Source organism: Amborella trichopoda, chromosome 1, assembly GCF_054954075.1.
Source record: "Amborella trichopoda isolate Santa Cruz 75 chromosome 1, AtrichopodaSantaCruz75HAP2 v2.0, whole genome shotgun sequence".
Classification (NCBI taxonomy): Eukaryota; Viridiplantae; Streptophyta; class Magnoliopsida; order Amborellales; family Amborellaceae; genus Amborella; species Amborella trichopoda.
Window position 1 is genome coordinate 49908883 of NC_142336.1, and position 21455 is coordinate 49930337.

Genomic DNA, 21455 nt, shown 5'->3' on the forward strand with positions numbered 1-21455 from the left:
TAATTAATCAAGGTCCATATTTTTATCAGATTTACACCTAGGTCCTACTTTTTGGTTTTTTTTTTCTTCACTTTTGCTCCCCCCCCCCCCCCCCCCCCCCCCCTCCCTCAGCTTGATGTTGGCAACAACAAACCACCATTTTAAAATTATTTTATTTTTGTAACCTCTAGGATGGTGCAATGCCTCAAAAATAAACATTTACCTATCCGACGCTGTCAACATGAGCAACATTGAACTGCCCTACGTATCAATCTGGCCCAAATAAAGGCAATTTGATGTTGCTGATATCGAACCGCTCCATACTAAAAAACTCTTACCACCTGAGGCAGTTTTATGCCAACAATATTGAAGTGCTGCAGGCTTGGGCTATGCCCCAGAGATCTAGGGTGGTTCAATTTCAAGGGTATCGTACCACTCTAGTGCTCAAAACATGAAAAGAGAAATATATAATGAAACCATTTATCTTTGGTACAAGGTGGTTATAATTGATTTTGACTATTGGATAAGAAATTAGACGGTTGTATTTATTCCATTAACCAACCCCGAACTTCAAAAAAAAAATTCTCGAACTTTGTGACACACCCAAGCTATCAAATTTCACATCGGATGTTTGTAAGTAATTGTGACTTCCCTGTATCGAAGGAAAGTGGTCTCATTTTATACAATCCCAAAATAAAATCAAAAGTATTTTTTAGAAAAAAGAGGCTTGATATTATTAACATGCAAAACTTAAATTGAAAAGCAACCAAAAATAGGATCTGGTGTAAAATTATAGATAAACCATGTATTTAATTGCATATTTATTTCCCTGTCCAAAAGGTATTTATTGGGTGTGGTTTGTGTAGAGTTGAGACTCTAAACAATCAACGTAAAGCCCACCTTCAAATAGTGTTGAGAAATATGGTTTCAATACTCGAAATCTTTGTGATAGCTTAAATATATTTTCATCTTCAATTGTAAAATTTAAAGCTTAAAAAATAATGTAGATCAAGCAAATCCATAAACAGTTGAAAATCTTGAAAACTTACGGTCCAAAAATGGATTACAATAATAACTATTTTAGAAACTTGAAATCCTTTTTTTTCTCATGTTCATGCATCTTGATGTTGAGATGATCAATTTGAGGATATTTGTGTAGAAAACCCTAAACAATCCACGAAAAAAAAGAAAGAATAAACAAGCACAAAAGAAAGAAACAACCAACCATAATACAAAGATATATGTGGTTAGGCAACGTGTCTACGCCCACAGGAGATGAGAACCTCTTTACTGACAATGGAGAATAGGGTCACAATAGCTCTTTTTCTCATGCCTCTTTGTTCTCTTTGATTACAAAAAAAATTATGTTTTTCCCTTAACCCTAAAAAAAAAAACCATCACTACAATAAATAGAGTCCTGTACAGATTACCAAAATACCCCATATATGGATACAAAAATTTCCCTTGGGGGCTACCGCCCCCGAACCCCCACAAGAGCGGAGTCCACCAAGTTTACTTGGCAAAACAACTTTCAACAACCATTCATAATCGTCTCTTCACCTTTAACATACATTTTTCCTCATAATACAAGATATCAATCTTCAACAATTTGAGCATCAAAACAATATCTTTTAGTGAAAATTTTAAGGTGAGCTCTAATTTGATTGTTTAGAACCTCAACTAAATATAAAAATTTTCCGTATTTATGTTAGATAGTTCTAGCACAAATTTTAACATGACATTATTGTATTGAAAACTCAGGGTATGAGAAATGATTATTGTAATTTGCACTAAAACTCGCTTTTCACAAGGGAGCCAAGCTAAGAAAGCTAAAGCCAATAAGCCAAGCCAAGCCAAATGCAACACCAGCTCAATATGCACCGACATGCAAAGGCCTACGCGCAGGGGACAAAGGTAAACATTAATTAAGGATCAATAAATTTACCCACGAGCTGAACTTTCTTCGAAAAATACAACAACCACACCAGTAAATGTGAAAGGAATTATTGGGAATCGAAGTACAGGACACAAATTCGGAGAAGCAAAAAGTCAGCAAATTGAAGTTTATCAGCCACCTGTAAACCAACATGAGGAAATTGCTTTTAAAATGAGCTACAGGGTCTTCAAGTAACGCTTTTGTGTCTTGAAGAAGGAAAACCAGGGGTCCCAATAAAATCTGCGGCCATTAGAATAGGGCCTGTGAAAAAATAAAATGACGACCGTGCCTTAATGTAACTATGAACTAACGAAACTGTCCGTTACAGAAGGTGGTTGATCCGCTTCGCGAAATGTCAGCAATGGCCGCTCCCTGCATGTGTTGTGCATCGATAGAGAGAGGGTATTTTGTTATTTTTGGATGTAAGTATGTATGAATTCATTTATGCGTTTTTTGTTTTTACAAATCACTAAGGAATACAGGCCCGTACCTATTTTTAGAAAATTATTAATGATTTTTCAGATGAGTGAGTGAGAATAAAAACCTAAACCGTTGAAACTGAAGTGGTATCTCAACCCAGTCCCATGGATTTATGCACATTATATATGCATTACAGTTAGGAAATGGGAAAGAGAAGCACCCCATCCACCAACACGAGAGAGAGAGAGGGTACATCGAGTCACCCCGTCTTGAAGTCCGACTTTGCGGAAGAGAAATAAATGCTAGACTTTTCTTTTATTTTTATGCACCAGTTCTCACACAAGAGGAATGGACATCTGGACTAGATTCCTTAAAACCCGGTTCACCCGGCCGCGCTACTTAAATTTCCCAGCACTAGGAACAATTTCGGGTTAAATGACGCAGCAACCAAGTAATGAGGCCTTTTTGTAAAGGGTAGGAGGCCATATATATATATATATATATATATATATATATATATATATATATATATATATATATATATATAAAAGTTCTCTAATTTTCATTTTCGTATTGTTAATCATTTCTTGAATGGTTTTGTACAAATCGAACCCTAACAGTAATTAAGTCATTCTTGATAGGTTTAATTTAAGGGAAATTGTTTCTTGCGAGGGACTGTATTTTTACATTTGCGGTCCCCGAAATATAAAGCATCAATATTTTTAGGAAAAAATGTACATAAGATTGTAACCTTAAAATGTAGAATTACAAATGCATCTCAAAAATCCATTAGAGAATGTTGTTTTAATGTTGAAAGACCCTCTAATTGATCATCTCGATGTCGAGATGTATGAATATGAAAAAAAAAAGAAAATTGAGTCCCATATATAATGCATCTTGCAACACATTTTCTAGATCGTCCATTTCCAAAAATTTCTTATATTTATAAATCTACTTGATTTTGACTATTTTTTAAATTAAAATTTTTATAATTAGATATAAAAATAGATTTTGAGATAATCCTAAGAATTTTTTACACCAACATTACATGTTAAGATAAAAATTGGAGGTATGCCTTAATTGGATTGTTTAAGGTACCTTATAGAAACCGTACCCCTAGTTTTAATATGGATGCAAATAAGTGGTCTATTTAAAAATAATTAAAACTGACCGTCCAAATGTTTTTGTAATACAATTATTATTTTTAGTTTTAAAAAATTATATATTTTTTCACATTCATGTTCTCTATGTAGAGATTACATGTCCTTAAAAATTAAACCCAAAAATCCATCTCAAAAATAGATTTTTAAGAGGTGACTCATTTCAACATGGACTCATAAAAATGACGTCCTTATTATAAATTCCTAAAGTCTCAATCCACAAGGCACCTTTTTCACACGAAAAGATTGATCATACGGTACGATTGATCAAACCGCTTGGCTCATTAAACCTATTCTTGTGCAGTCTCCCTCCAAAATAAATCTCAAGGTTGTATTTTAAATCCAAAATTTTAGGACTCGATAATCTCGACCATGACAATGATCTTTGGAATTTTTTTTCTTTCAAAAATGTAAATATTGTTTTTTGAATTCTTGTTTCCACTATCCATTCTAACTTTTAGTGGATGTAATATTTTTTGACATCCATCTTTGAGATGGACGTTTAATAGACAAGGGACCGCACGATAATAGATGATTCAGTTGCAACTAACACATGAGCAGTCAGGCCCCCCCTTTTTTTTATTTTTATCATGTAAGTGATTTTTCTTTTGCAATTTGGCTTTTGGGAAGGACACCCTCCCCCATATCCATTCGAAACGGTCAAATAAAACTGTCATGTAATATTGCAACTTCATACTACAAAAGTAAGGTGTGCTTCAAAAATATAGTAGAAAAGAGTTCCGAAATTGGAAAACCTTTTTATTCTTGGTAGAGCATTTGCCAAACCAGGTTTATTTCAATAGCGATATGCTTCGGCTTCGGAGGAGAAATAACTTAGATTATCCCGATCTCGAGTTGTATTGATAGAAAGAGAAAAAAAAATTTCAAGTCCTAAAACAAAACATGATATAATAAAAAATTATCTAAACCGTCCATTTCTAAAACCTCATAAGGTTCTCGTAATGGAACTACATATCCGTAAGGTGGCACCTTGTACAAATCTCACCTCATAAAAGTATAGCGGTCTGAAAAATTTGCCCTACTCAATAACGAAACAAGTACATTCCATGATTTCCATTGCGTTTTGAAATTTCAATAACTCAAGGCCAAAGCAGATTGAACTACTTGGTGGAGTAGAGTACTCTAGTACAACTCAGATATATTAAAAGATTAAAATAAAAAATATATAAAGTAAAAGTATGCCAATAGAACATTTACTTTGCATTGGGAGATCACAATCAATCTTGTTCTTCGGATTTCAAATTGGATTGCTGCAAGCATATTATTGACTCGACACAAAATTAAAAAAAAAAAAATTTCGAGCTTCATGACACACACCGGGCCATCCAATAACTACAAGTAATTGTGACCTTGTATAGAAGATAAATGGTTTCATAGTGTACAATCCCTTACATAAATGAGATTTTATACAATAAGACCTCTTATCTTTAGTACAGTGATATTACAATTACTTACAACCATCCAATGTGAAATCTAATAGTTTGGTTGTATTACTAAGTTCAATATATATATATATATATATATATATATATATATATATATATATATATATATATATATATATATATATATTTTTAAACTTTGAGTTTGGTCAATGAAATAAATGTAGCCATCCAATGATCAAGATTAATTGTGACCACCTTATACAAAAAATAAATGGTTATACTTTGCCTATATAAATTTATACGATGAATATATAAAAACCATATACATAAGTTGGATATCTTTTAGAATGATACGTAAGTTATATTGACAAATGCCCTATTTTCATACTATTTTTTTGAGATTTTTCTAAAATGTCTCCAACCTCTAGTCAAAATTTTCTAAATTCATGTTTTTTATATTTTTTTTAAGCTGAATTCCTATTGCTTTTTCAAGTTTTCTTTCACTTCAAAATTTTTTAGTTTACTTTTTAGTATTTTTTTGAATTTATTAGGGCTCTTTAGACCCTCTATTTTTTTGACAAGTATGATGCCGTAGCCGAGTCTAGAAACATTCGTCTTGTCACACGGTCGAGATAAAACTTTTCCTATGCATATAAAGGTTGAGGAATAGTTCATCTCCTCCTTCAATCACTGAGACTACGGTGGATATGCACAAATTAGTATATAAATAACATTGGAGTAATGATTTTATAGGGCCCTCGTTCACCTATATGTATAGGACTTCAAAGGATCATCATTAAAATTGATATAGATCTCTAAAAAAATTATTTCATGGGTGTGAAATTTGACTTTCTAAAGATTTATACAACTTTACTGATGATCTTTTGAAAGTCCTACACACACGAATGAAAGGGTACTCTACTACCATTTCTCAACATTCCTGCAGGAAGGAACAAGCAAAATCTTTTTCAAGATGAACGACAAAAAACAGAGGGAGTAAAAGAGAGGGACCGACCACCGAGTGATATCCTTGGCGTGCCATTAAAAAGATGAAGGGGTGGACCTTAAGGACTATAGGCTTAACATGGTCCTTGGGATCATAGTTCATTGGAAATTCGGGTAATTTGCCAAACAAGAATGCCCACTTTCTTACACAGTGAGGTGCAAATCGGAGAATTACTGAGAACTCAGGAGTACTTCGGAAGCTACCCACCGTATTAGACAGAGAACGAGAGAAGCCCGCTACTTCTACTAGACTGAAAGGGCATTTAAGCAATTGAATGTTCCTCCAAGGGCCAATACACAGCTTCTTTTCTCCTATAATTTCGCCTCTGTTAGAATACCATTCCCCCGCGTCTTTAAACGCGGCGTTTTGCCAAGCTTTTCGCAGTGGCTCTAATGGCGAGATCACCAGATCTCCAGTGTCTTCTTCAATAATTTAAACCTCAATCTCTCTATATATATGCGTAGATTTAATCCTTTAAGTGCTACTGTTCTAAGTGCCCATGACTGAAAGCAAAACAGAGGAAGGAAACAGAAAACGCATTGGTTGAGAAGGGGCTTTACCTGAGTCTCTTCACTCTCTAATGGAGGCGGGCTAGGGTTTTTACGGATCGAAATCAGTCAATGAGCTCCGGACTGTGAAGGTAAATTGTGTAATGATCCTTTTTTGTTTGCTTAAATTCGAGTTTTCTTAAAAATTTGAAGAAGCATTTGCTTGTTCTTCAAAACTGTTTGATATTGTATCCGATGAGATAAATTTGGAGTATGAATGTGGATTTTGATGCAAATGTTTGGACGAAATATAGGAGGATTGTGAATTTGGTGTCGGTGTTGTGTGGTTGAGTGTGATTTAAACTATTAATTGATTGGCCATGGTCATTAAAGTTTGATTAGAAATGTCTCTCTCTACTGATATTATGTGGTGGGATATGGTTTGGTGTCGGTGTTGTATGGTTTTTGAAGATACTGAACTATTGATTTGGAGATTTTTTTTTATGCATTAATATGATCTTGACCATTAAAACACAGAGAAAGAGAGAGAGGGGGATTTTTTTTTTATGAATTAGTATGATCTTGACCAAGAAAACACAGAGAGAGCGAGAGAGAGAGAGAGAGATTGAGAGAGAGAGAGAGAGATTGAGAGAGAGAATCGGTGTAATAGTGATGCCTTTATGCAAGTTGTTTACGTTTGTATCCTTTGAATATTTTATATCAGAGAGAAAATAGTCGTCGCTGCAAGTGGTCTGTATTTTTTATTTCAGTCCTCCTGAAAGCCGCCCTTGCTGAAATCTAAAACCTTAGCTACTAAAATAGCAGGAATTTAGAGATAAAAACCTGAATCAAATTATCACTTTTAAATAAAACATTGATTCCACTCATCGGATTTTGTCAGATGTCTCTTACCAAAATTGAAAATTTGAAATATTTGCTCTTAAACTCTGTAGGGATTCCAGGTTTGAGTCCTTCGCCATTGATGAAATTCGCTCCCTTATTTGAATGATTTTGAAACTATCTTTGATTAAATCTGAATTCCTATTTGGAACAATAGAAATTCACAATTTCACATATTAAAAAATATTTGTCGATGGGACTTGAATTTGGGAAATTTTTTTACTCAATCAGATCAATCTTTGTCTTCTCAACTCTACAAGAAGTCACAATTAGACAGTGAGTGGTGGTTTGTCGATCTCTTTGGAGAGACATAGTAAACCAGCTGTAAGATACTGGAATGTCCTGTTTAAAAGTAATTGATTTATTAAACAACAGCAGATGGATCATAGGGATTCTCTATTTCTGAAGCGACGTATGTGGCTGCCAAAATCCCTGCCGCCTCTAGGAATTTACAAATGGCATAAAAGGGCCCTCGAATTGATTCTCGAAAATCGCCTCGACTAAGATACTGGGGAGCGAGTAATTTGGCCAAGTCCGATTGCACAAGCCTAAAAAAATAACTCTAAAAAACAGATGAAAGTTAGAAAACATGATAATGGTTAATAGAGATTATTAGAAGACTAAAGAAGATGAAAACAAAAAATCTAGAAAAAAACAACTATTAAAATTTTTTATTTATATATTGAATAATTCAAAAAAAATTAAAAATATATAAAGATTACAAAAGCATCTTAAAAATATTAAAATCGTCTGAAAAAAAATTTATTCTTTATTTATATATTGAGTAAAGCTTATTTTTCTTTTTCTTCATTTATTCTCTTATACAATTGAATTAACTTTTTTGAGCTATTCAACATATTGTTTCCTTTTTTTTTTTTTTTGCTGCTGTTCCCGGTATTGTTCTTTGTCATGTATTTACTTTTCTTCTTGACTTTTTGAACAGGCTAGGGTTTTCCGTTTGTGAAGTGCTTGATTAATGAAAAGGTCCTTGAATTGAGAGGGAAAAAAACATGCACCTACACATATATCCAAACAAATCAAGAGTAACAATTTCAACAAGTGTTTGCTGCATGAAGAATGTTAAGGGTTCTTCAAGGCGTTTCAGTTACCGTTCTCTTTTCCCCACTGTTTGTGTCCTTGCCGTGCTATTGCCATTTGTCTTTATGAGAACCGCGTTTCTTGCATTAGAAGGCGCCAATAAATGCTCCTCTATTCGTAAGTACCAAGTACATTTCTCCAACAAATCTATTTCTTTTTTCTTAAACGAGCTTGAAATTATTTGCGACGGCTGGGAAAAGGACTTCTGGTTCTATCTTTTTTTTGTTTTTTTTTTAACATCCCGGGTCCACCTCTTCCAGTAAAAAAAAAAGTTTACTTTTTATTTTTAAAACGAAAATACTCAAAGGCCCTCTTTTGTTTTGAAGCTGCATTTCTCAATCTCTGTCTCATTAGGCACAAAACGTATCCAAGTGGTAAGGCTGCCTTAACTTGAATATAGAAGTTGTTTTGACACATTTTGTGTCGATCTAGCACCATTTCAATATAAACTGGTCCGACCCATTTTTGTGTCTTATCAGTAAAGTTTTGATGTAAAAGGCCGAATTTTGATGTAAAAAGCCGACCTAGGAACGGAAATTTTTTTTAGAAGTCTGAATTGACACAAGTGAGTTTGTGTTAGATCAACACTGGGACATCTCGTTTTAGAAACGCGAGTTAAAATGATGGGTATTTTTGGTCTTAAAAAATTAAATTTTTATTTAGAGCATGGTTGCAAAGAAAATTAATATTGAAGTTAATAGCGAAAAATCCAAAATATTGGAGAACAAGCCTATAAAGTACAAAGTGAGAGGTATCCATAATTTTCCCCTTTTTTATTGGGGTGAGATAGGGTCTAGACGTCGGAGTGTAATTTATGGTTTTTAAGTGGGGTGACAAATTACTAGATGTGTTAAAATGCTTCAAAAACCGGGGAGTCTTTGTTTGGAATGCAGCCATAGACGTCCGGATCATTGGATTCTTATCTCTCTCTATTGGGAGTATAATTATGAATGTTGTTCTACTGAAAGACACTTAGAAATAAATGCAGTGTGTATGATATTCATTTAGTAAGATGAGAACATGGAAGAATTGGTTGAGTTCTATTAAAAGATGAAACAGTACAATATTCAACACTAAGGAAATGAGCTCTTTAACATTGTTAAGAAAGCATGCTTTTTGAAAAGGGGCTGGGGTCGTAGTGGTAGTACCCCACATCGTAGTCATTGTGGTTTTTATTTCTACTACTAACACCACCCCCACTAATATTTTCAAACTCTACTTCCCCATCTATTTAAAAAAATGGGTACATTCCTGTCTACCCCACTAAATTACCTAAAATAAATACTTTACAAGTATTTGGCTTTGAGAGCAACTACTAGGATTATCTACAAAGACACTATTTATTGTTCGTAAATAGATGTCAATCATTTTTCTCTCTTGAATTTCAAAATGGGGAGACCATTTATCTTTTGTGCATAGAGATCTCAATCATTCTTGTTTTTTAAATTTCAAAATGGGTAGTTGCAAGATTTTTGACGTTTAAATTTCAAAATGAGTGGTTGTAAGAGTGTCGTTGAATAGACAATAAATTTCAAAAAAAAAATCTCAAACTTTGTTACTCATGCATATAATTAGGAATGATTTTGACTTGCTTTCAAAAAGTTGGAGACCTTTTGTGATTCTGTCAAAAGTTTGGGGCGTCACACTGTCTTTCTTAATTTCGTCAAAAGTTTGGGGCTTTACGCTACCTATGACATCTCTCACTTGTTGGTTAATAAGTTTTGAACGATCTTTTCTTTGATGTGCCTCAGATTGTCTTGGAAGGAGATTTTTGATTGGTGAGGACAGTGCACTGGTATGTGTTGTGTCACTTCTTGATTGCAAGATTGCTTCCATCTATATACCTGATTTACCACTCTAAAGGAACTACCAAAATGAACACGTTATACTAATAATTTGCTCTAAACGGGTTTCCTATGATGCCCATGTGACCAAAAGCCCCCCCCAATTTTTTGGACGAACGACGAACAAATAGTTCCTCATGAAAAGTAACGAGTTTTTCTAGCCAGAAATTCCGTTAAATAAAAAGAAGCTTTCCTAGCGAGAAAAATTTGTCATGGGCTTTGGCCCAGCGTAGACAAGATCAATATGATGTGTGGGAGGTTAAGGCTCCAAATCTTTTTAGTTTGTCTTGAAAAATAAAATGAAACTGACTTACCTTTTTTTTTTTGTAAGGAATTGAGCTAGGGCATAAGTGATTAGCACTGATGTTTTACATTACTATTGCTATATCTCAAGTTCGATTTGTACTGGTGAGCAACCTAAAAAAGAGAAGCATTTATTCTTTTTGAAACTAGGGGATCCCTCCCGAAATCCTTTAGAAAAGTATTCGGACAATTGAAGAACTCTCTAATTGATTATCTCCACCGGTTATTTGGATCACTATTTTTAAGATTTTTAAGCATTTTTTATCTTCTCAAATTGTATTATTTTTTAAATTTTAAATTTCATAACTAGGGATGAAAACAGATTTTCAATCCATCATAATGTTTCTGACACTAGAATTATAACTCCAATCCATCATAATGTTTCTGATACTAGAACTATAACTCTAAGCAAATTTTAGATATGCGCCTTAGTTCTACAAAATAAGGAGGGGCCTTATACAAACTTCACCCTTTTTATAATAGGAAAAATATCCCCCTGTACTTTTTTTCTAGGTTGGGTTTAAAATATATCTGGCGGCATAAAGATACCATATAGTATGTCTTTTAACCCCCTCAATCGATTTTTCTCCTTTTTATCACACATTTTGGGTCCAAATAAAGTAAAAAATACATCATTTTCCATTCCTTTCAAAACCCCCACTCTCGCTGTCTCTTCTTGTGTTTCTAAATATCGAGTTGAATATATGAGTCGAATTGGTTCATCGATTCCATTTGGCCTAACATTCACAAAATAAAACTCCACAAAATAACAAAAAAAAAAAAAGCTAGAAAAGAGAGAGAGAGTGGGGGTTTAGAAATGAATAAAAAAATGATATATTTTTTACTTTTGTTTGGGCTAAAAAAGTGTAATCAAAATAGATAAAATTGGTCACGGGGGTTAGAAGATATACTATGTGGAATCTCGACCCGATATATTTTTAAACCTTAGGTGTGTTAAGTAATGAAATTTTTAAAACCCTAGCTGTGATGAGGAATAAAACTTAAAAATGGCGTGTAGGAAGATATTTTCGTTTCCTAATATGCCCCACGATTTTCTCATTCAATCCTCTCAAATAAAATCATCATCTCATAGCTTTGAGCAGGCGTAACTCATTGAGGTTCTAGCACTTATTTGTTACATTTAACGTGGATAGAGGGCCCGTGTTCCAACTTCAAATTCATGGGCTCGCTCTTCACTTCTGAACCGTCCATATGATCCATTGTCTTCTCTCCTCTTTGGTCTATGGATACTTCCATTTTCTTTAACGAACTAAAGAGTAGGTTTTTCTTTTATTGTAGCACAGACCCTACGAGATGAGTTCCGAAGAGTGCTTACTCAAGTAGAGGGCCAGACAATTAATGAACGACTTGTTAATGCTGAATCCTTTGATCAACTCGTTGAAGAAGTCATCGCTAATAGACATGATGTCCAAACTTTTGTTCTCAAGGTTAAAACTTTGGTACGCTCTCTTTATCCCTTATGTAAATCATTCATGGGATTGTATACTACGGGGTTATTTACTTTTAGTACGAATAGGTCACAATTATTTTTAGCCATTAAACGTGAAATCCAATAGATAAAAGTGCATCACAACATTTAAAAAATATTGTTTTGGATTTCGTGCTTAAACAATGATACATCATCAAAAACTTCATTTCAAATCTAACGGTTAATGATGATTGTGACATCCCTAGTATGATCTTTTCATAGCATACATGTACGTGGATTGTATCATCCCTGGTCTAGTCTCTTCACTGTGTATGATAATTCTTCACTTGCATGGCATAGTATACTCCTTAGTGATCATATAGTGTATTTTCCTTTAGAAAAAAAGGTAGGTTGGTTACTCAAAAAACAAAAAGAAAAATATACAATGAGATCATTTATCGTTGGTATAAAGCTATCACAATTAATCTTTACCATTGTATATAGAATTAGATCATTGCGCTTATTCCATTGATCACGCTTAAACTTCAAAAGAAATTTTTTCGAAATTTGTGACATCCAAGCTATCAGATTTCACATTGGATGGTTTTAGTAATTGTGATCTCTTTGTATCAAAGGTAAATGGTCTCATTCTATAGAATCCCCAAAAAAAAAAAAAGTTTCTTAGAATCTCTTTCCTTAATATAATTTTTGGCTTAATGAGTTTTCTCTTTTTTAGCTGTTAAAACTGGACCGGAAGGCAAGAAGAGAGAAGCTCCAAGGCCAAATTTACCGGCATTTTGCTTCTATTGGCATCCCTAGGTCCATACACTGTCTCTGCCTGAGGCTCGCTGAAGAGTACTCCACAAATGCACTAGCACGCAAACCACTCCCTCCTCCGGCCATGGCCCCCCGCCTCACAGACAATTCTCTCTATCACTTTGTAATAATCAGTGACAACGTGATGGCAACATATGTGGTAATCTCCTCCACTGTGAAAAATTTCTTATTTCCAAAGCACACAGTGTTCCATGTGATAACCGATAAAAAGACATGTGCACCCATGCATGCATGGTTCGCCCTGAACCCTGTTTATCCTGCGGTGATCGAGATCAAGGGGCTTCACCAATTCGACTGGCCTTTGGGGGCTGACCCCCAACTGCTTGAAATTCTGGACATTGCAAGGCATAGTTATGGGCGGGGCGGCCATGACAGGGATCTAGTCTATAGCTATGATGCAGGAAGTCATCTTGGTGCCTCTCCCTTGGATCATATCAAGATTTTCTTGCCAGAGGTGAGCATTGCACAGTTTGTTATGCTTTACAGTTCAAACTTATTTGTTGGTATGCTAGTTCACATTTTCGCCAACGTTTTTTTATGCTATTTTATTGATTGTTTGTTTGGTCACGAGGGAAATAGAAGGACATCACATTGTCTTGGGGTGCTTGTCTGTCTGTTTGTTTGTGTGTTCACGAGTGTGGGAAAGGACCTAATCTTAATGCTTTCATCTTTTATCCCTCTTTTGTTTTATAAGCCCCTGTGCATATTTGTCATGAAAAGAGATTGTCCAATATTTGGATGTCGGGCATTGAAATTACTATAGAACAATGTTATTCTTCCAATTTCTCCGGTTACATAGTGGACTCAAGAAATTGATTATCCCAAGAAACAAGCACTTAAAGCATTTTGAACACCTTGATGGTTAGAAAGTTCCCACCATCTCTATTGTATCCCTATTTGACCTAAAAAAGTCTTCTTTTGAAGTAGCTTCCCCACATGGTTCTTCTTACCGGAAAATTATATGCTTATAGGGATACGTGATAGGTTTTCCCATTCATTAACATTGTCTCTTTCCATATTCAAACGGAATATTTTGCTTTTCTTCTACATGATCTAGTAAAAGGGTGTCACTTATTTTTATGAAGCACATTGTTATTTGAAAAATAAATGGGGAAAAAATACTCCCATAGGTTTCTTCGTCCGAGAAATTATAGTACCTAGCCATATGTATATACACATTTGGATGATTCTTCTATCGTTTTGGATTCTTTTCATAATGTGTTTATTTTTCTCTTCATGGGCAAGTTTATAGCGTGTTTCTTCTATATAATTGTTGATGTTTTGTTTCAGCTTTTTCCAAAGCTTAGGAAAGTTGTATTCCTTGATGAGGATGTTGTAGTTCAGCGTGACTTGTCCCGACTATGGACAATAGACTTACACGACAAGGTGGTTGGTGCAATTGAGATGTGTGGAGATGAACATCATCAAGTGAGGCCAAGAAAGTTGGGAGACTATTTGAATTTTTCGAATACTGTCGTATACGAGAAATTCAATAGTAAAAGATATGCATGGGTCATAGGCGTAAATGTCTTCGACTTAGAGGCATGGAGGGACACTAACATCACACGCACTTACCATTATTGGCTAAAGCTGGTAAGCCTTCTACATATTCTTTACTATTTCTCTAGTGTAATGTTATTTCATCTGGATATGTGTGAGATAGAAACAAAAGGCAGGATTTCCTTTTCTTTTAGGGCTTGTTATTTAAAACTAGGTTTTTGCTATCTCATCTAGATTACATGGGTGGAAATTTTAGCTGGCCTATATGTTTTACTTTATAACTTATGTTTATAACCTTGTTTATGATGAAACTGTGTGATTATTTTGGCAAAATGAGCTAGAAGCCTGAGTTACTCTTGGAAAACAACAATTAATCTTCATTTGGTTTTGTTTGTAGAATTTGGAGACTGGATTGAAGCTTTGGCGTCTAGGAACACTCCCTCCGGTTCTACTTGCATTTGAGGGACATGTGCATGTGATGGATCCCCAATGGCATGTGATGGGTTTGGGGTATCAATCAAATATCGATCAGAAAATAGTTGATAATGCTGCGGTTATACATTTCAATGGGCCGGCGAAGCCATGGCTCGAGATTGGATTCCCAGAGTATAGAAGCTTGTGGACCAGGTATGTGAACTATTCAAATGAATTTATACAGAGTTGTATTATAGCTTAGGGGAAGAATATAGCAAGGAGAAAGCAAAGGAAAGAATAAGAGAAACGAGTCCCAAATTCTTTTGTAAGCAGGAAGAGTGGAGGGAAGAAGGGCAGTGTTAACACTGTTGCTTCAGCCTTTGCTCTCACTGCATATATGTGTAGATATTATTTTTGTCTTGATTAGTAAAATGCCCTTTGTAGACCTACAATGTATATTTTATGAGAAACAAAAAAATCAAAGCTGTAAAAATTATAAGAATGAATGATGATGAGAGTTATTGCGTTCCAAAAGTAATGGGATACCACGTTACTAAGGATAACTTACAAGCATTCAGTAAGTGCTGTAATTGTTTCCATTCTTGAATATCTTTTTTTTACAATTGAAGTCTCTAGGGTTCATTGTATCTGATCTCTAACGTCTTTTAAGGGAACTTTCACTTTTTTACTGCATCATATATGCATGTCCTAAGAGAAGTCAGTTATGCTGGTCCCAAGCCTAGAGAAAGGAGGAAGATTGTGTAGGGTGGGCACCTAGCATAAAACATTGTCACATATTTTTATAAATCCCTAGCCAATGTTATAAGATCATGCTAGGGCGTAGGGTATGACCTTTGATAGACTCGGATGATGATAATATTTGCATATAAACATAATACGAAAAACAAATTGGTGGTATAGCAATATCAAATTGAATATTGGGTCCGACTCCCAAAATGCTATTATAGAGGTCTCTAGAATTCTCAAATTATCTTTATTCGTCTCTAAGATCATTTTATAAAAACGAATTGAGCTCAATTATCATTATTCAACTAACATTTCCATAAGAATTGACCTTTTACTTTTTGATACAAGAAGTTCACAACTATTATATTCCCAATAAAATAAAATATCTAAAATGCCCCTGAAAGTTTTAAAGGTATTTTAGTCATTGCATTTTATCAAAAATATTTTTAAAATATTTTATTTAAGTGTGCCCCATTGAGGTGATATTACATACCATATTTCATATTCATATAGTTAGCAAAAAAAAATTAAAAATAAAATACTCTTAGACGTCGGATCTAAATTAAATGGTTAATGGTTCACTTGATCTAAATTGGACAGCCGGATGATGGGCGAAATATATATCTTTTATGTTTATAGAAGCATATAAACCTTTCCCTTCGAGGGAAGTAGCTATAAAAGTGTTTTGGAGGACCAAACTCAATGTTCAAAACAAATTCGTGAACTTCGTGACACACCCCTGGCCTGTGAACTTCCTTGTATTACAAGGTAAATAGTCTCATCCCTATTTTTTGTGGCACATAAAAAGTGGTTTTTTTGTGTGAAGTTGGTCGTTGGGTTCTCGAGATTACATCACCAAAATTTAGGTTCCAAAGAATATTCTTAACCAGACTGTTGCCGTAGGGAGTAAATGGACAATATATACTCCCATGGGAGTATAAAACCTTTTTTGGCCTCTGGAATTGGAGGTTTTGCACAAGGCAATTTGGTCATTTAAAAAACATCTTTGGGGCACTTAATAAAAGATGGACCCATGTGAAGGTTATCATGGGTTTTTGGGAATATGAAAGCCGATAAAACAAGAGCTCAGGAAATACCATCATCCATTGAAAAGTCTAGGATTTTTCAACCAAAGATAAAAAGGAAAATAAATAAAGAGAAATTTATCCAAATAAAAGATAAACCATTTAACGTTTTATCGATTTAATTTTAAAATGCCCATCAAACCACACGTCATGACTTGGAATAGATACAATTAGGTAATATATTAAATAGTTTATTTATTTTTATAATTCTTTTACTTAATAAATTCATTTTAACACACAAAAAAAAAAGTTTAAATATTTAATCCCTTATGGTAGGGCTGGCAATGGGCCAAGCAGCCTAGCCTGGTCGGCATGGCCCTAAAAAACGAGGGCCTAGGCCACAAGACATGGCTCGAGGGCCGATCCACAGTGGCTTGTGGAGAGTCGGGGCGGGGCTACAAGAAGGCCAAGCCAGATCAAGGCCGGCCTTGTCTTGCTTGGATATTTCTTTAATTTTTGGGCTACAAGAAGGCCAAGCCAGATCAAATGCGGCCTTGTCTTGCTTCGATTTTTCTTTAATTTTTCCTATATATTTTTTGAGTGTATTAGACCATGCTCCTCTTGGCCTGAATAGGGTCAAGGCCAGGCCTCAGCCTTGAAATCTTTGGTCCGGCTAGGGCTGGGCCTGGGCCTAGGCCTTGACATCTTTGGTCTAGCTAGGGCCGGGCTTGGTCCTTGACATCTTTGGTCCGGTCAAGGTGGGACTTGGCCCTTGACATCTTTGGTCCGGTCAGGGTTGGGCCTAGCTCTATAGGACCGAGATTGGCACTTCCTAGGCCCAACGCGAACCCATTTTTTGAGTATTTTGATCAATTTTCAATTTTTTTTAAAAAAAGAAAAAACAACCAAAAGGCATTACAGAAATTCCGTAGAAAAATAGGGGTAGAAATGTATGCGTGACTCGGACATGCATATCTCTAAACGTCGGAGGTTTGAATGACGTAGGAACTGGAAAGGGCAGTACGATGAAATGAGAAAAATCTGAGGGTATTTCAGTAACGAAATTACGTAGAATAAACTTAAAATTTTAAAGAAGAGAAGAAAACAAAGGACATAAAAAAGGCTTTTGTAAGCATGAGGTAGGCACTGGTATGAGTGTGATGTGTAGTGAGCGAAGGGAGCACTGAAAACGTGACCCAAGTCCTTAGTGCCTTACAGTTGTCCTGGGCTTTATTGCTCTTTAATTTTTCATTTATGTTTCTATTTTTCCTTTTCTTTGCTCTTTTGGGTTTTCTGTTTTTCTCTTTCATTTCTTTTGGATGTCATTTTTCTACTTTTAGGCACCATGTGGACTGTGTCTCCATATATCAAAACCTGGCACATGAAACCTTGAGACTTGATTCCTTATCTTTCGAGTCTTTTTGGCCTTGTAATCATTATTGACAAAGTATTTCCTTCGATCCATCTCTTATTTTTGTATAAGTAATTTCGTTTAATACATCTTATGTTAGATAGATTGTTGTTTTAGGATCCCCCTCATTTACTTATCAAGAGATTCGAATTGGGACTTCCCAAATTATCATTTCCATCATCCAACGATGGGCATGGTTTCAGGCATCTCTCTCTCTCTACTTTTTCTTTTATGAACATCATCATCATTATTTCTAGGGAGAAAACTAAACTAATAAGATTTAGGTTATATGGGCACAATTTTTATGAGCCCTAACAAGCACGCACATATATGGGTGTGGCTTGTATAAGGCATAGCCCTTAAACAATCTAACACGCACCCTCAAATAGCGTTAAAAGATGTAGTTTCAGTATGAAAATCTTTGCGATGGCCTTAAAATTTATTTTATTCTCTAATTATAAAATTTAAAGCTTAAAAGTTAGTTTAAATCAAACAGATTTATGAACACTTAAAAAACTTGATAATTGACAGTCTAGATAATGCATTACAAGATGCATTATTTTCAATACTTGAAGTCCATTTTTTTTTAAGCTCGTATATCTCAAGGTCGAGATGATCGGACTTTAGGGCTTTTTGGCATTGAAACAACTTCTTCTAGTGAATTTTGAGTTGCGTCTTAGGTTGATTGTTATATATATATATATATGAGTAATGACACTATGAGACCCTCCTACCTTTATGTGAGTAGGACTACAAAAGATCACTATTAAATTTTGACACAGAACTCTAGAAAAGTTATCACATGAGTGTGGGAGGGTCTCATAGTATAATTATTTATATACATATATATATATATATGGAAGTTTTGAACGATTAATTTGGCTTTTTTTTTAGAGGAAAAGAGTTTATATGTGGAAATGCCCGCATATAAACTTGAGCCATGACTATCTTTCAATTACCACCATCCAACTGCCTCCATTTTAGAGAGATCACAATTATGCATCCATCATTATAATGGACGTGTGATGGCTCAGGGATGCAAATGTAGTTATACATCACCCAATCATAAACTATTGTTCTTTTAGTATAAAAAAATAGTGGATTGTATATTATGTAACTATTTACCTTTGGTACAAAGAGGTCACAATTACCTATAACCATTTGATCTGAAATCTGCCGGCTTGGGTATATTACAAAGTTCAAATATATTTATTTTGAACTTTGGGCCTAATCAATGAAATAAATACAACCACTCAATTTCACTTCCAATGGTCAAAGTTAATTGGACGTCTATGTACCAATTATAAATGGTCTCATTGTATACTTTTCCAAATAATAAAAGTGTTCCTTAAAGCCCTACTGGAGAATAAAAAATTGTGGATTTGATAAAAGAAACAATGAATCTCTAGTCTAAGTGATAATGTATCTTGAGTACATTATATGGATTGTACATTATTTGGACTGCCGTATTTTTGGAGATTCAAATGTCATTGTCAAGGGTGGAAATAGATTTTCAGCCATCATGAACTCAATGATGCCGAAAATTGAATTTTCAAGTAGGGATATGGCTTAACTTTTATCATAAAGCCTAAGTCTTATACTAACCACCCCCTTATTACTATTGTTTATTATTATTAATTATTATTATTGGGGCCAGATTCTCTATAAATTAATTAAACATTTATCAAGTAGTCATCAATAAGAGGGGATATAGGGTAAGAGATCCGGTTGGAAACGCTGATAGAGAGCTTAAGGTATGGTTAATTCAATATAATTTTGAGGGATACTAATTGCCCTTGAAAGACGTCTAATAGGTTTAAAGGATGAGGTTTTTATAAGACCTAGGCTTCATAAAAACAAAATAAAGCCTCACTTCCAATTCTCAAAGTGCTTTTAGCGACGGAACTCTCTATGATCGCTCTAAAATGAATATCCAACACCGACAATAAAATTTAAAACTCAAGAAATGGTAAAGATTTTACGGATCCATGGAGACTTATTTTTAAAGAAAAATGGACGGTCTGCATAATTTGTTCCAATATACACTATTTTAGTACTTTTAGAGTTAGAAATTGTAATTTTTTTCACAACCATAATGTTCAAGTCGAGACGATCGATATAAAGGTTTTTCAATTCTTAATTGGCAATTTTCGATGAGTTATGAGGTAAGGATTTACTTATTTTCATAGGGCAACAACCCCCTCAAACCATTTTCCTTGCTTAGAAAAGGGAGTGATTTCATGTCACCGTTATATTATATTATAATACAATAAAGTTTTTTTAAAAATTATGTTATGATATTTGTATGATCTCAAATTTTGCATTCGCATTCTTTTCATCCCACATTCTATGCCAAAAAGAAAATATACTGAATTTGCACCCTAGCAAATATCAAAATATGCAACTTTTCAATGAATCAAACCTTCCATTTAGTGGATATTGAGATCTAAGCCGTTAAGAATTCAAAATCAAAATTTTGCTTTCTATAATCGTTCATCTAATGTCTAAAAGGAAAATTGGGATAAAAATAAGACTCCTTCGGAGGCTTCAATCTAATCATCCCTGGACGACCTATGTTTTTGGCTTAAAAAAGACAATTTTTGTAGTGTATTTTCACTTCTTCTTTTTTATATATATTATTTACTATAATGAATTTAGTGTATATTAAAAAATTAGGGTCAAACGAGTGCTTTTTCGATGGTGTGTTTCATTATATTACAAAAGACTCACATTAAAATGTTAAATAATTGAACTCTCCATTTTCTTCTCTCACACCAAATGTCCCTATCCCCCTATTCGATATAGGGTTATTGGAAACCTCTAGCTTGAGGAACCGGAATCCCAAATACCCGAATCGCATTTAAGATCGTGTACATGATTGACTAAATGCAAAGTAGATAAGTACAACTATAAATCAAGTGTAATACATAAAACAAACATAAAAAAACACACCACAACAACACATGATTTACGTGGTTAAACCCATAGAGCTACATCCACGTGGTTAACCCTGTAGGGCTACATCTATGGCCTCAAAAACTAGAAATCTACTATTACAATGAAGATTATAGTTTTGGGTCACAAGAGATAAACCTCTCTCTAAACATCGGTAAAAACTCCTCACCGATTTTTCCTTCCAAACCCGCTCTCCCGATCGAGTAACAATATCGATCAATATCTTCTTTTCTACCTCAATATCGCTCTTGAAAAGATAACTTTGAGAGCAACCGAAAAATTTTCTCTCCCTTAAAGTGGAAATTAAATCAAACTAAAACTTAATAAGAATACCGCTTCTATCTAAGAAGTCATATTTCTCTCTCTTAGAGACCCATATCCTATTTGGAGATCTATTCCCATAAACTCCAAAGGGATGACCTTCAAAAGAATGGGAATTATGCCTTCATTTACTCTTTTATATAAACATCACTTTTTCTTTTTTCAAAAAAATCCATTTTTTTTTACAATAATATCATTTAATCTTTTAGAAAGTACGGAGATTTGGCTATACCAAATCTAACATTCGATTCCTTAGAGTACTTGTACCCCTCATTG

The 21455-nt window shown here is 34.4% G+C and overlaps 1 protein-coding gene across 4 annotated transcripts; it reads left to right on the forward strand.

Annotated features, from left to right (window-relative positions):
• Positions 1-5973: 5973 nt before the first annotated feature.
• LOC18448889 (putative galacturonosyltransferase 14) lies at positions 5974-15254 on the forward strand. 4 transcript variants are annotated; one of them, XM_020676483.2, is made up of 8 exons: positions 6100-6547; positions 8239-8510; positions 10145-10188; positions 11845-12000; positions 12706-12945; positions 13018-13260; positions 14097-14399; positions 14704-15254. In XM_020676483.2, exons 2-8 carry the CDS (start codon positions 8306-8308, stop codon positions 14980-14982), a joined length of 1470 nt encoding a protein of 489 aa, XP_020532142.2. In that variant the 5' UTR covers positions 6100-6547; positions 8239-8305; the 3' UTR covers positions 14983-15254. The 4 variants fall into 4 exon arrangements, with proteins under 4 accessions (XP_020532141.2, XP_020532142.2, XP_088726595.1 ...); XM_020676482.2 differs by having other exon boundaries at positions 5974-6547; positions 12706-13260; XM_088870469.1 differs by lacking the exons at positions 6100-6547; positions 10145-10188 and having other exon boundaries at positions 8369-8510.
• The last annotated feature ends 6201 nt before the right edge of the window (positions 15255-21455 follow it).

Coding starts and splice junctions, on each gene's coding strand:
- LOC18448889 (XM_020676482.2), top strand. CDS start 8,306: ATGCACCTACACATATATCCAAACAAATCAAGAGTAACAATTTCAACA. Junction 8,511..10,144: donor CAATAAATGCTCCTCTATTC/GTAAGTACCAAG, acceptor GATGTGCCTCAG/ATTGTCTTGGAAGGAGATTT. Junction 14,400..14,703: donor ACCATTATTGGCTAAAGCTG/GTAAGCCTTCTA, acceptor TTTTGTTTGTAG/AATTTGGAGACTGGATTGAA.